This window comes from Theropithecus gelada, chromosome 18 (assembly GCF_003255815.1).
Source record: "Theropithecus gelada isolate Dixy chromosome 18, Tgel_1.0, whole genome shotgun sequence".
NCBI lineage: Eukaryota > Metazoa > Chordata > Mammalia > Primates > Cercopithecidae > Theropithecus > Theropithecus gelada.
The window spans coordinates 69791271-69804278 of NC_037686.1; the positions used below are offsets into that span (position 1 = coordinate 69791271).

Sequence of the window (13008 nt, forward strand, 5' to 3'; positions counted from 1 at the left end):
GGGGATGCGGGGAGGCGGGGAGGCAGGGATGCGGGGAGGCGGGGATGCGGAGCGCTCCCAGGCTGGGTCACAGCAGGCAGTGGCTCCACTCTGGCTACGACTATCAGGACACACCTGGGACCGCAGCTCCACGCTGCGGGGAGGCCAGACCTGGAGAACCCGGGGCACCAGTTCAGGCTGACAACCCGGCCAGACCCGGGCAACGCCCCGCATAGCTCGCCAGCCACGGGAGGGAGTGGCCTCCAGGAGTCCCCAGCCCGGGGCGTGAACCCAGCCCCCTCAGGCTGATGCGATGCCCACAGGGGACGAGCTGTTCCAGCCCCACCCCCACCCCCGCGTGCAGAATCCTGAGCCAAAGAAACAGCACTTTAAGAAACGAGATTGTGGGCAAACTTGGAACACGGCCGTAGTGACTGGAATGGTGCCCAGGGTCATTTTAATCTCGAACAGATGAGGGACCAAGTCTCCAGCTCCAGGCCTGTGGGGTCAGGCAGCTCATTCCGCGGAGGGGGAAAATCGCAGGGGACCGACCTGGAGGCCCTGGAGATGGGGGCTCCTTGGTCAGCTGACTGCAGCCAAGCCGGGAGAACGCCATGGCCAGACCTTTAGTTTCCAGAGATGCTGCAGTTCAACATTTTCATGGGAAAGTTTACCGTTTCCAAATGTCATCAATATTAAAAGAAAAAACCTCCACCATATGGACATAACGAGACCTGCCTGAGGGCCACCACATCCAGCCACAGCCCACCAGCTTACAACTGAGGCTGCCCCAAGATGCAAGTGACAGGAAGGGCAGCCATGGGAAGGGCAGTTCACCAGCAAGACTTCGGGGAAAATAATTTAGCCATTTCACTTACTTTGACTGAAGCCTATTAAAACAATTAAAAGAAAGAAGAAACCCTACCCAAATCAAAGTGCCAACTGTAGCATGTCTTCTAGTAGCAAACTCGAGACAACCGAAATGAAAAGCAACAGGGGAATGATTATATTACTGATGGTTTGTCAATCACATGGAATATTAGGAGCTATTTGAAAGGATAATACAGTAACCAGGACCATTAAACAGCCTAGAAAAATGTTATCGGTTGAACGATCCGAATTCAAAATTGAAAAAGGGACAGAGTTATGTCAGGTAGTTATTTTTTAGTTCATCAATTAATCTCATTAATTAGTTTTAATTATTAATTCAATTAGCTGTTTTAATTAATTATAATTAATTTTAATTGTAATAATTTAATTTTATAAATTAGTCACTAGTTATTTATAATTAATTTAATCCTAATTAACCTTAATTACATTATTAAAATTATTAAAATTAACTTTAATAAATCAAATTTAACTTATGTGTAAGATGATAAATATATTTTTGATTAAAAATCAGGGGAATATTATTACAAGTAAAAATACACCAAAATGGAGAAAGCAGACATGGGTCTGGAGAAGCCGTTTGGTGTGTTTGGTGTGTCTGCTTCAGTGCTAAGTGCTGCCACTTGGTAATCAATTAAAATAAAAATAAGTGCCAGCACAGATACAAGCTGCTCCGTCTTCGAGAAGCTTGCATTTGTGGAAGAAAAAAGACACTAAGTGTGTAAATGCAATTAAAAAAGGCCATTGTGAAGGACACGAAATAAGGCAGTGGGATAAAGAAGTGTGGCATGGGAGACAGGTGGGCTTCGTGGTTAGATATGACAGGAACAGCCTCTTAGAAAGGTGATGTAAAGTAAAGGTCCTACCCCTCCAGGCAAGATGGAATGAACTCTTTGTGGCAATAAGATAGCAAATTATGGGCTAGGCATGGTGGCTCATGCCTGTCATCCAGCACTTGGGAGGCCGAGGCAGGCGGATCACAAGGTCAGGAGTTTGAGAGCAGCCCAGGCAATATGGTGAAATCCCATCTCTACTAAAAAATACAAAAATTAACCCGGCGTGGTGGTGCACGCTTGTAGTCTCAGCGGAGAATTGCTTGAACCCGGGAGGCGGAGGTTGCAGTGAGCCGAGATGGTGCCACTGCACTCTGGCCTGGGTGACAAAGTGAGACTCTGTCTCAAAAAAAAAAAAGATAGCAAATTATAAACCAGCCCTGAGGCCATGCCATGCAGGGGTTAAGGCAGGATGGAACCATCACAGGGTGCTTCCTTTCCTCTCTCACCTAAACAAGCACTGGCCTTGAGGTAAGTAATATGAAAACAATTGCAGCTATGACAATGAGATGATGCTAGATCCCCCTGTTCCACAAGCTGTAACTGCAGCTCTGATTAGATAAGAGGCTGATTTCAGTAACTTTCTTCTGCTAAGACACCACTGACCACCGCCTGCTCTGGTGGGTTTACAGAGGCCGTACATTGAGTGCCTTTGTGCCCCTGTTCCACCCCTTGATGTACAGGGCCTAACTAGAATGCCTTGAAATGTTAAAGTGAACACAGCTTGTATGTAACATACATGTTCACTCAGTACACATTCATTAGGACTCCTCCATAAATATTCATAGGATTCTCCTATGAGCCATTGAGTACGTAAACTTGGCCAACCCATTCAGCATAACTCCTGTCTCATCTTTCCCTCCCTCCAAGTGTCTGCTCTCGTCTCTGGTGGAGGCTTTGCTTCCCAGCCTGTCAGGATGGCCACCTTGCAGGCTGCAGCCCTTTATAAGAAGTAAACTCTCCTTTCCAAAATCATGAACCTGGTGATTCTTTTGTTGGCAGTGATATCTGAGTCGATCCGAATAGTATCTGGACACCTTCCAACTTTTAGAGCATAGAAACTTTTTTCCAACCTCATCTAAATAACTTCTAAGCCTACTCTTGGATGTTTTAAAATCTATCTTCATTGGAAAGACAGATGTTCTACCAAAACATGAAAATCTTCGTATGATTCCTCTGTCCAGGTCACATCCCTCCAATCATTGCCCGCTCCCTGTCACCACCTCAGTCTTTCAAAATGCTCCAATTTATCTCCACTGCGGCTTCTCCTGAACTTCTGTGTATCTCATTTTAAGTATTTTTCATTCACTTAGGACATAGCTTTTTACTCTACCTTATAGCATTATGACACGGCCAGCACTAGAAAACAATGAAAGAAAAAAATGCCCTCCTTTCATGTCTTTCTATATTAAACCACCCCCAAACGGTGTGAACTCCCTAGGGCTGGCCCCACCATTTCTCTATTTTGTTTTCTCTAACCTCTGCCCTCTCTCTTCCACCTCCAGTATATGGCACGGCACATTGGAGGTGCTCAAAAATGATTTAATAAATGAATGGTGAAATCACATAGGCAGGACATCCTGGTGCCAATGATGAATGAATGTTTACGGCAGATGTGACGCAGGTCCTCACTGGCACATGAAAACTACTAATGAATGGTAGCACTCATTATTCGTTGTCTGAACGTGGCTTCAAGCAGTAGAGATGTTAAAGCATCCTGTAATGTAGTGTAACTGTTCTCTCTGTCTCTTTTTTATTTGAGGCGGAGTTTTGCTCTTGTTGCCCAGGCTGGAGTGTAGTGGCGCAATCTCAGCTCACTGCAACCTCTGCCTCCTGGGTTCAAGCAATTCTCCTCCTCAGGCTCCCAAGTACCTGGGATTACAGGTGTGTGATACCACAGCCAGTTAATTTTGTATTTTTTAGTAGAGATGCGGTTTCCCCATGTCGGTCAGGCTGGTCTCGAACTCCTGGCCTCAGGTGATCCACCTGCCTCAGCCTCGCAAAGTGCTGGGATTACAGTCATGAGCTACCACACTGGGCCAAATTGTTCTCTCAGTGAGCACTTGCAACAATTCTTGAGGGTCAGTAGGAAACCCTGTTTTCTGGAGGAGGAAACAGAGGCACAGAGAGATGAAGTTGCACCCCCAGTTGCATTGAGAGTTGATGACAGAGCCAATGGTCATACCCGCTTGTTTCCCATGTGGAGTCTGTCTTCTTCTCTTGAGGTTGCTGCCGACCCTGAATGGAACAGAGGCACACAGTGCCTCAGCAACCAGTCACTCAGAACTCCTCCTGGGCCTTTCTCAGAACCTGGGACCTGGAACTCTGTGCTGTGAAATGCCTATCAAAGTCCTGGCTCTGGGAAGGGACCCCAAGTTCCTGTAATTCTGTCTGTGGATCATAGCAGGTTCTCTGATGGCTAGACACAGGGATCATAAGGATCTTGGCTTTCAATGCTGAAGATTGATGTTGCACCACTGGCTCTTACTGAATTCTATTACAATCAATAACTATACAAAACTAATCTCCACATGTGCTATAAAAATACCTTGAGGTCGCTAACTACCATGTGACTCTTTATCTGTGATAAAAATTTAAGCAGGAAAAGTTCTTAGTATTTGTTAAACAAAGCTCTGAATCCTTCAAAAAATGTCTGGAGTCTTCTCTCTGAAAATACGAGCCCATGTTCACTGAGTACTGCGAGGAGATGGGAGAGTCCCACACGTGCACATGTGTCAACTTGTTTCTCACTCACAGGTCATTTTATGATTACTCCTACTTACGTATGGGGAAACCAAGACACAAAAAGAGGAGTTCATTGGCAAAATGAACACAGCTAAAAGGCGGTAGGACTCTGCCACCTGCTGTGTAAAATGAGAGATTTCAGGCTGGCTGGGGTCCCCTTCCACTTGGGCAACTGGGCAGCTCAGAGCGAAACGTGGGGCTCCCTGCGGCCGTTGTCATGTGGTTGATGTGTTTATGGTCTTCCTTCACTTCATCTTCTCAATTTTATTTACATTTTACTGTTTCCTGGTCTTTTTTCCTAGCATCAGCTAACTCAAGCTTTATAAAATAAAGAAGAGTGAAAACACGCACACACCAATATATGTACTTAAATGTTTCTGGGATGAATACTTTTTAAATAAACATTAAACACAGGTATCTCTATCTCCACTGTCTGAGCAATGAAGTCGTGAATGTTTTCCTCATGACTCTTCACGGGGTTTTGCCCTTACATGCTGTACACTCAGGACTTGGCCCCGTGAAATGGACACAGCGAACACAGATGCGGGATGGTGACGTTTTCATGGCAGGACATCCTTCCTCTGTGGCACATGTGGAGTGAACTAGCTTACATGTGACAAGGAGTCCACATCCTTCCAGGCCTGCCTTTGAGATGCCGGTCCTGGCCGAGAGGAACCACAGTCAGTCGCCGGGGCAGTAGTGCCCTCTTTTGGCCACTCCTCTCCTTCCTTAGTATAATTCAGGAAGACCTAAGACTTCACTCACCTCAACTGAATTGCCTGCTTTTAGTTTAGCCCGACCATTAGTTTAGCTCCCACTCCTGCCTCCAATGGGAGGAGAGGTGGAGACTGACTCCTGCCTGGTTTCCACGGAGGAGGACAGTGTGTGCACTGCCCGTGGGGGTGTGGGTCAGAAAACACTTAGCAGCAACTGGTCTACCGCAAAATGACCTGCTTCCCCAAAGCTCAGACAACACCCAGTTCTCTAGGTTGTCGTGTCTTGAAGTGTTTTCTTCCTCCTTTTGTAACTAGGCAAAACAGTCTTAAGCATAACCACAAAGCTGTCAAAAAAAAAAAAAAAAATCACAGAAGATATTTGCAAGTGTGCTCTCACGAGTTATTTACTTAGATTGAAAACAATCCTTTGGTGGGATTTTTACCAGGAGATGAAGGGCAAATAAAATTTCAAAGTGGATTGCTAAGAAAATGACCGGCTCTGGCCTTCACAGAGACGAGGAGGAAGGCTGTGCTGGTTTAGTTGTCTGTTTGCGGTTTTGAGCACTCAATGTGTGAACCATAGTGATGGCATCCGTGCCAGAGTCAGCGCCTGGCACAAACTTTTCTCTTCAATGCGTCAATCAGTGTTCACTCGGGGACTCTCTTCTCAGCTGAAATACAACACTATTGCCTTTTGACGCCACAGAGATCTTAGGTATGAGTGTCCTGCAGAGGTGGTTGGCTAAAGATGATGGCTTTCTGCCCTTGTCTCACATTCCTCGCTCATTCTTCTGATGCGTGGATGAAACGGCTGCCAAGAACCTAGAGATGACCATCGCACGATCACGGATGCCTAGTGCTCACGGGACATCAAGAATGGTTCCTATTGTACTTACGGGATTTACTCTCCCGTCAAGGAAAGAACTTTTCCTAAAGTGGGAGGGAACTGCTGCTCTCATTTAGAGTCACTTTGTACATTACAATTTAAAAAGAAATTGCATATATGCCTCCAAGGTTATACAGTCAAGACTAATAGCCAAGATCATTTTAGTTTCTGTTCCTTCAGCACTCTGTGCCTTTAGAGTAGAGTTCTGCGCGCTGCAGGAAAGGGTCAGGAATGGGAAATTATTCAGGTCAATAGCATAAGCCTCACAACTCAACTCAATAGGCCCTTCCAGGTGGGCATCACTTGGGATTGTTAAACAGCGAGTGCAGAGGCCTCCTGGGCCAGCCTCCCCCAGGGTGGGATGAAATCAGGATGCCTCGGACCACAAGCTCCTCCCACTTCCCCCTTCGTTCTGACTCAACCTGAATCAGGCGTCAGCTGCAGAGGCCTGAAGGTGACTCTTGGGGAACTGCTTCCTGGTCACACTCACAGGCAGGAAGGCTTGGAATGTGGGAGCGAAGTTCATTCAGCAGATATGTGAGCCTTGCTCCAGTGTCCAAGGACCTGGGAACATCTCAGTAAACACAACAGGCAGAAGTATGGCTCTTCCTATCAAAACACAACCCAAGTTTGTGAAATGATGGAAATATTCTGCAGTTCCATCACTTCCAGTAGTTTTCACATTCAATCCTAGATAATAACTCTCCAAACTCAGTATCTCTCTGAAAAGGTTAAGGAGGGCTGCGTTTGGAAGGGCTTCAGGAATTATATCATCTTCATAGTGTAAGGAAAGGGCTGAGTATAGAAGACCTTTTTACGTTATATTGTATCCATGCTGTATATATACCTCTGTGTGTGTGTGTGTGTGTGTGTGTGTGTGTGTGTGTGTATTTGATGGTAACAGAACCACTCCCAATGTCACTAATAATCTTAAAAGGAATTAGCTAGGGGAATAATGATAAAGATGATGTTTACTTAAAAAAATCAGTAGGCTTAACCAAAATAATTCTAGAACTCACTTTTATTTACGTGTAAAACCTAAAATTAGACATTTGTCTTCATGCTTTTCTATTATGTCTTTATATATGTAGCTGAAATGTATGAGCAAAGAGATCATCTAAATGAATTTTTATTCTACAGTTTTATAGGCAGATTTATTCTTAAAATCATCAAGACATCCCATTCAAACTCACAGCATGTCTATTCTAGGAAACCCTCAGTGTGCTCCAGAGTGCGCGCTGCTGCTCCTAGTCACGGACGCGGCTGCCTTCAACTCCTTCCTCTTCTTCCCCTGCCACTAAGGATGGAAACCCCACTACTTGAAGGCAGCGAGTTATGCTCAGGCCTCCGGGAAAATTCCTATAAAGATCGTAAAAGTCTGCAGAAGTCAGCAGAGCACTGAGTCCCTTTTGCACTTGCCTGTCTCATTTCTAGTGAAGGAGTCCTTGTTGCTTTCAGTCTCTGGGCCTTTGGGTTATGCTGATTTTCATGGACACTTAAAATATCGAAACAGTGGGCAACACTAAATCTATTTTATGTATGCTCGCTCAAGAAGGATGGCATTATAGAAAAGAAAGGACTTTTGAAAAAGAACAAGTTAATCAGGAACAACAACAAAAAAAACCGGCATAAATTATCTTGACTAACAGGTGAAGTATAGAGAAAGGCCTTTCCATAAAGAGAATGTGGCCTGGAAGCCTGTTTGCCTTGAGTGTCGTCTGTGACCTACAGGGTGGGCTGATCTCGGGGAAAGGGATGAGGATTTTAGTAGCCGCAGAATCCCTCCTTTTTCCTTCGACCTACAGTGAGTTCTCAGGATCTGCGCATTCCACCCCTCTTTCTCTTTGCTTTAGGAATACATGGAGAAAATCAAAGAGCTGCGCACAGCAGAACACGCCTGCTTTGGGGACCCGCATAGCCCTGTGGTCTTGGGCAAGTCACTGAGCCTCAGTGTCATGATGAGAAAAGTGGATCCAATCGCATTAATGTAAACCTCAAATGAGAACATGGTCATTTACTCAGAGGGGAAGCAGAAACAAAGATGAATGCTAAGATTCCGTCCTAGTTCATTTACTGTTGCTATAACTGAATACCTGAGACTGGATAATTGATAAAATAAATTTATTCCTTACAGTTCTTGAGGCCAGGAAGTCCCAGGGCATGGCCTGGCATCTGCTCAGCTTCGGGTGAGTGTGCCATGACACAGTGGGTGGCATCGCATGGTGATACAGAGCGAGAGCTGGCTCAGGCCTCTCTTCCTCTCCTTACAAAGCCACTGGTCTCATCAGGGGCCCCACCCCAGTGCCCTGATGACTAGGTCTCTGCTCCTAGTTACATTCCAAAGGCCTCATGTCCAATTAACATAGAAATGTAGGGGTAAAACTTCCAACACACGAAATTTGGGGGACACATTCAAACCATAAAAATATGTAAAGGCAATTTATATTCAATAAGGCAATACAGAAAAGTAAAATTCTGCAGACAACAGTTATTTCCCAATGCCTTCTGAGTCACCCTTTGTGGTTAAGATAAACACCACAGCATCCAGGCTTTGGTGCAATTTCATTTCCTCATTAGTTATTTTTTACGAGCACTGCTAGGCTTCCTGATGCTCACACAGGGTTAGACAAATAGATGATCAGAGAAACACCATATAGTGAGGCAAAGCCTGGGAAATGCTGAATGTCTATGTATGCAACAAGGCATACAAGCAAAAACAAAACTGAGATGGGGAAGGATTGTGGGAGGGGAGGAAGGGGCTCTATCTGCCACATATCTACGCAGTTGACATTTTAATTTTTTTCAGACAGGGTCTTGCTCTGTCGCCCAGGCTGGAGTGCAGTGGTGCAATCATAGCTCACTGCAGCCTCGCCCTCCTGGGACCAAGTGATCCTCTCAACTCAGCCTCCCAAGTGTCTGGGGCCACAGGTGCATGCCACCACACCTGGCTAATTTATTTATTTTTTGTAGAGACAAGGTCTCATATGTTGCCCAGGCTGGTCTTGAGCTCCTGGGCTCAAGTGATCCTCTAGCATAGACCCCACAAAGTGTGGGATTACAGACATGAAGCAATGAACCCAGCCTCTATGTTTTTAGTAATGAGAACAGATCCATAGATCACCCATGCAATTAAAACATCAAAGGCTTCCCCGAGTGAGCGTGCAGGTGCACGCCATAACCATGTGGCGCCATGTTGCCGACGTCTGCGTCACCTACCAAACACTTCGTTGTCCTCTGAGGTTGTCCGTGAAAGTTCACCCAGGTTTGTCTTTTTTTCAGGTTCTCCCCTGTTAGTTTCACCATTCTGGAAAAAGAAAACATAACAAACACTTTTCTTAAGATAAACTGTTTTATCAACAAAGCAATTGTAATGCATTTGTCTCTTTATACATTTTTTATCAGACAATCGGTTTCATGCCTGTTTTCAAGATAGAATATAGAGCCTTGGTTCACAGGAGGGTTTTCTGTGCAGGATTCTGAATTCTGAATTCTGGCTTGTTTTCTCTGCCTAAGCACCTAAGCACTTTCTGGACCCAGTTGGTTTAGTTTTATACAAAAAAATTGGAATATCAGCCTAGGTAAAATAAATTAGCTACACGCCAAGGGTGAGCCCGCATAGATACTGCTTTAGATTCTAAGTGACACTGTGCAGCAGAACTGACACCAAGCCTTACTTCTCCAGTGACACCTTTGGCTAACTGGAACCAGTCAGCACCACTTTGATGGAAGAATGAGCCCTTTTAGGGACAGAAAACGAAGCTGATGTTTGGAGGCACCTTTGTATTCCGGGGGAGGAAGCAGCCTGCTGTGGGGGGCAGGGGCCAGCCCCCGGCCACTGCTTTGGGAATCTTCAGCTTCAGAGTTTCTTCCCTGGGCCTCCCTTTGCCTGTTGTTTGGGGCCCAAATGGCAGTGTGAGCTTGTTTTTTGAGTTTAAAATTTTCAGTACATAGTTCGATCACCAGTGCAGAGAAGATATGGTTCAGCTTCTTGATATTTTTGTAATCAAATTTACTTGACTATTTTGAAATGTCACACTTGCACACTGAATGATTCAAACGCTCTGGAAAGTGCACAGCAGCTGTGCACTGAAACCCCGGGGTCTCCTGGATGCCCCCTCCTCCTCTGGGAGGCAGCCGGCATTCCCAGCTTCTTCCAGACTTTGCACAATCATCTGGGCACATTCAGACAATGACACGTGTATTCTTTTCCCTCCTTTCTGTCTTCACATAAACGGCATCACACTGTGGATGATACGCTCCTTCCTGCTTTTGCCAGGGAAAGAGGGATCCTGGAGGTGACGTCATGACAGCAGGCACAGAGCTGCCTGCATAGCCCGCTGGCATTTCAGTTACTGTTCACACCTCACCAGGCTCCACGACCACCAGCCAGCTTGTTCACATTTGTGTTTTTCAATCCTAACCGTGTTGCACTAATTCCTGTTCACTTCTCAGAATGCACACGGGCAAGGAGCATTTCTGGAGGAATGAGTCACACTGGAGCCTTTCACTGAGCGGGCGTCAGTGCTGTGGGCAGCCGCACTGGTCCTGGTGCCACCCACCAGCAGCACCGGGAGGCTGCTTCTCTCGGGCGCCGCTCTCTGCAGCGCCCCACCCTGGTCTCTGCACTTAACTTTGTACCAATTTTCCACCCAATCTCTCATTTCCTAGGAGCTTTTAACCCAGGACTATAAGATGTGCAGAGTCTCAATTTTACATTCTTTTCTTTCTGGAGAGAGGGGCAGGCACAGCCATTAAGACCACCCTGAAGTCTGATTCAGACCTAGTGTGACTCACTTATGTACTGCAGGCTGCTTGTTCCTGGAGAGAAGTCCAGCCCTCTGAGCTCACACCAGCCAGGGCCCCACACTCCGCCTCCTGGTCACTAAGAGCCCTCTCTGGAAAACTTCTGTCCCGTGTGTGTGTGTGTGTGTGTGTGTGTGTGTGTGTGTGTGTGTATCCATTCCCATCCCTGGGCAGACAGGAGGGGATGGGTGGGCGAGGTCCCCACCAACCAATGTCCACGGCACTGTTTCCACAATGCAGTGCTCTCTAGTGTGATTAACAGATAAAAAACACTTGGGTTATTGGACTCACAAAATTGAGGAGGGAAGAATTTGCCTTCACGTTGTGAAATCAAATTGGTAAGAGGACACTGGTTTGGACTGAGCTCCTGCACTGGGACCAGCAGACGTTCCCAGTGTGAAGTGTGGTACCAAGCCCAAATGAAGATCTTTATTTGACCCTCTGAGAAATCAGGAGAGGTAACAGCCCAATTTCCAAGCAGGCCAGGTTTAGCCCAGATGATGAGGAAGTCCTGTCTGCTTTAACCTTTAGAGGGAAGTCATCTTGGAACCACCCACACATCCGCCTGCATTTTGTTTTCTGTGTCTGCTTTCTTCAGTCTCTGTTTATAAACCAACCTCCTCCGCTCGGCTCATCGGAGCACTCATTCTGTTTTGTAGAGAGAGGTGTTGCCTGATTCTAGAATGACAATTCTAGAATGATTCTAGAATGACAATTAAGGTGTTTACGTTTGTTGTAACTTTGTGTGCACCTGCCAGGCTTCTGTTGCTGGTTGGCTGGTGTAGAAATCAAGCTGCTGCTTTCCAGATGGCGAGTCCCAGAGTCCCACGAGACAGTTACTAATAAGCAATGAAATGCAGATAATGTTCAAACTCACTAGTAATCAAAGAAATACAGAGCAAAACAAAAATGAGATTTCTTTTTAACACAACCAAGTAGAACAAAAATTGATTTCTGGCATTGCTAGAGATGTAGTGGGACAGAAACTTTCCCGGGACTGAAATAAACACTCTCAGCCTCTACAGGACAAACAGCAGCAGCCACCACCACAGAGCTGAGCCTTGGGGGCCTCACCTCGGGGCCTCTGACCTCACCCCCATGGCTTCCAGGCTCCCAGCAGCCTGGGACCTTCTGCGGATTTTCATGTGTCTCTATTACAGAAACTCAGAACAGCCCACTGTTTTATTCACCTCCCTGTGACGCGGTGAACTCTTTGAGAACAAGAACCATGCCTTACACACCTTCCTATCCCTCACGCCTAGCACAGTGCCTAGCACCCGGCGAGAGCTTTTTAAACATAGTTAAAATGGATTGTCTCTCTTTCAGCAGAGGGAGTCAAAGACAGCTGACTATGTACACTTTTCATATCTATCCAGTCAATTTTAGAAGACAGTAAAACCTGGAAAATAAATAATTTCCCGATAGTCCTTCCTCAGCTATGAATTCATGTCATATTTTTTTTTTACATCTAGCTTCTATGCTAGTAGCAGATCATATTCTTCACTAATTACAAAATAATAAGTGTTATTTAAGAACTAATTAATTAAGTACGATTCAGCTACCGTCGTTACACATCATAGATGCATTTTCTTCATGTTTAATGTCTCTCCGAGCGGGACACGGCGAGGACCAGTAGCGTCTTCCCGTTGGCGTGGGCAGCCCTTCTCACTGGAGAGTAGAACAGTGCCGCATATTAGAAATGAGGCATTTCAGATGCGGAGTGAAAGCTGGTATTTACATCACATCACTTAGCTTTAAGTGCGTGGAGGGGGTAACCTAGCAGCAGCCACTTCTCTGTATCCACTTCCCAGGCTGGTTTCGAGGCTGTGGGCAGCAAAAGCGTGAAGAGGAAGTTTGTGTCCTGTGCGCCAGCCTGTGCCCACGTCGGTCCCACCGCGATGGTGCATCCACTGTATTTATCCCTCACACCAAAGTGGCCACAGGTAGACCCTGAATAGTGATGGCAGACAGGACTCCAAAGCTGCCGTTTTCTCCACCTTCTCAACTCTCTGATAGTTCAACATCTCTAGATCATACAGGGACACAGCACGTGTGCAGAAAGTACACACTGGCCTGGGAAATTTCATGACTAATTTCTACTCAAATATAAGGCTTGTTTTTGACACCCGATATTGCTATTCCAAAAATATAAAATATT

At 45.9% G+C, this 13008-nt stretch overlaps 1 protein-coding gene across 3 annotated transcripts in view; it reads right to left on the minus strand.

The window, feature by feature from the left end:
• MBP (myelin basic protein) overlaps nt 1-13008 on the minus strand; it is a 150472-nt gene that overhangs the window by 78152 nt on the left and 59312 nt on the right. For all 3 annotated transcript variants that reach the window (XM_025365477.1, XM_025365476.1, XM_025365478.1), the window contains one exon: nt 9264-9351. In XM_025365477.1, coding sequence (XP_025221262.1) covers nt 9264-9351 — 88 coding nt within the window. The remainder of the gene's footprint in view (nt 1-9263; nt 9352-13008) is intronic.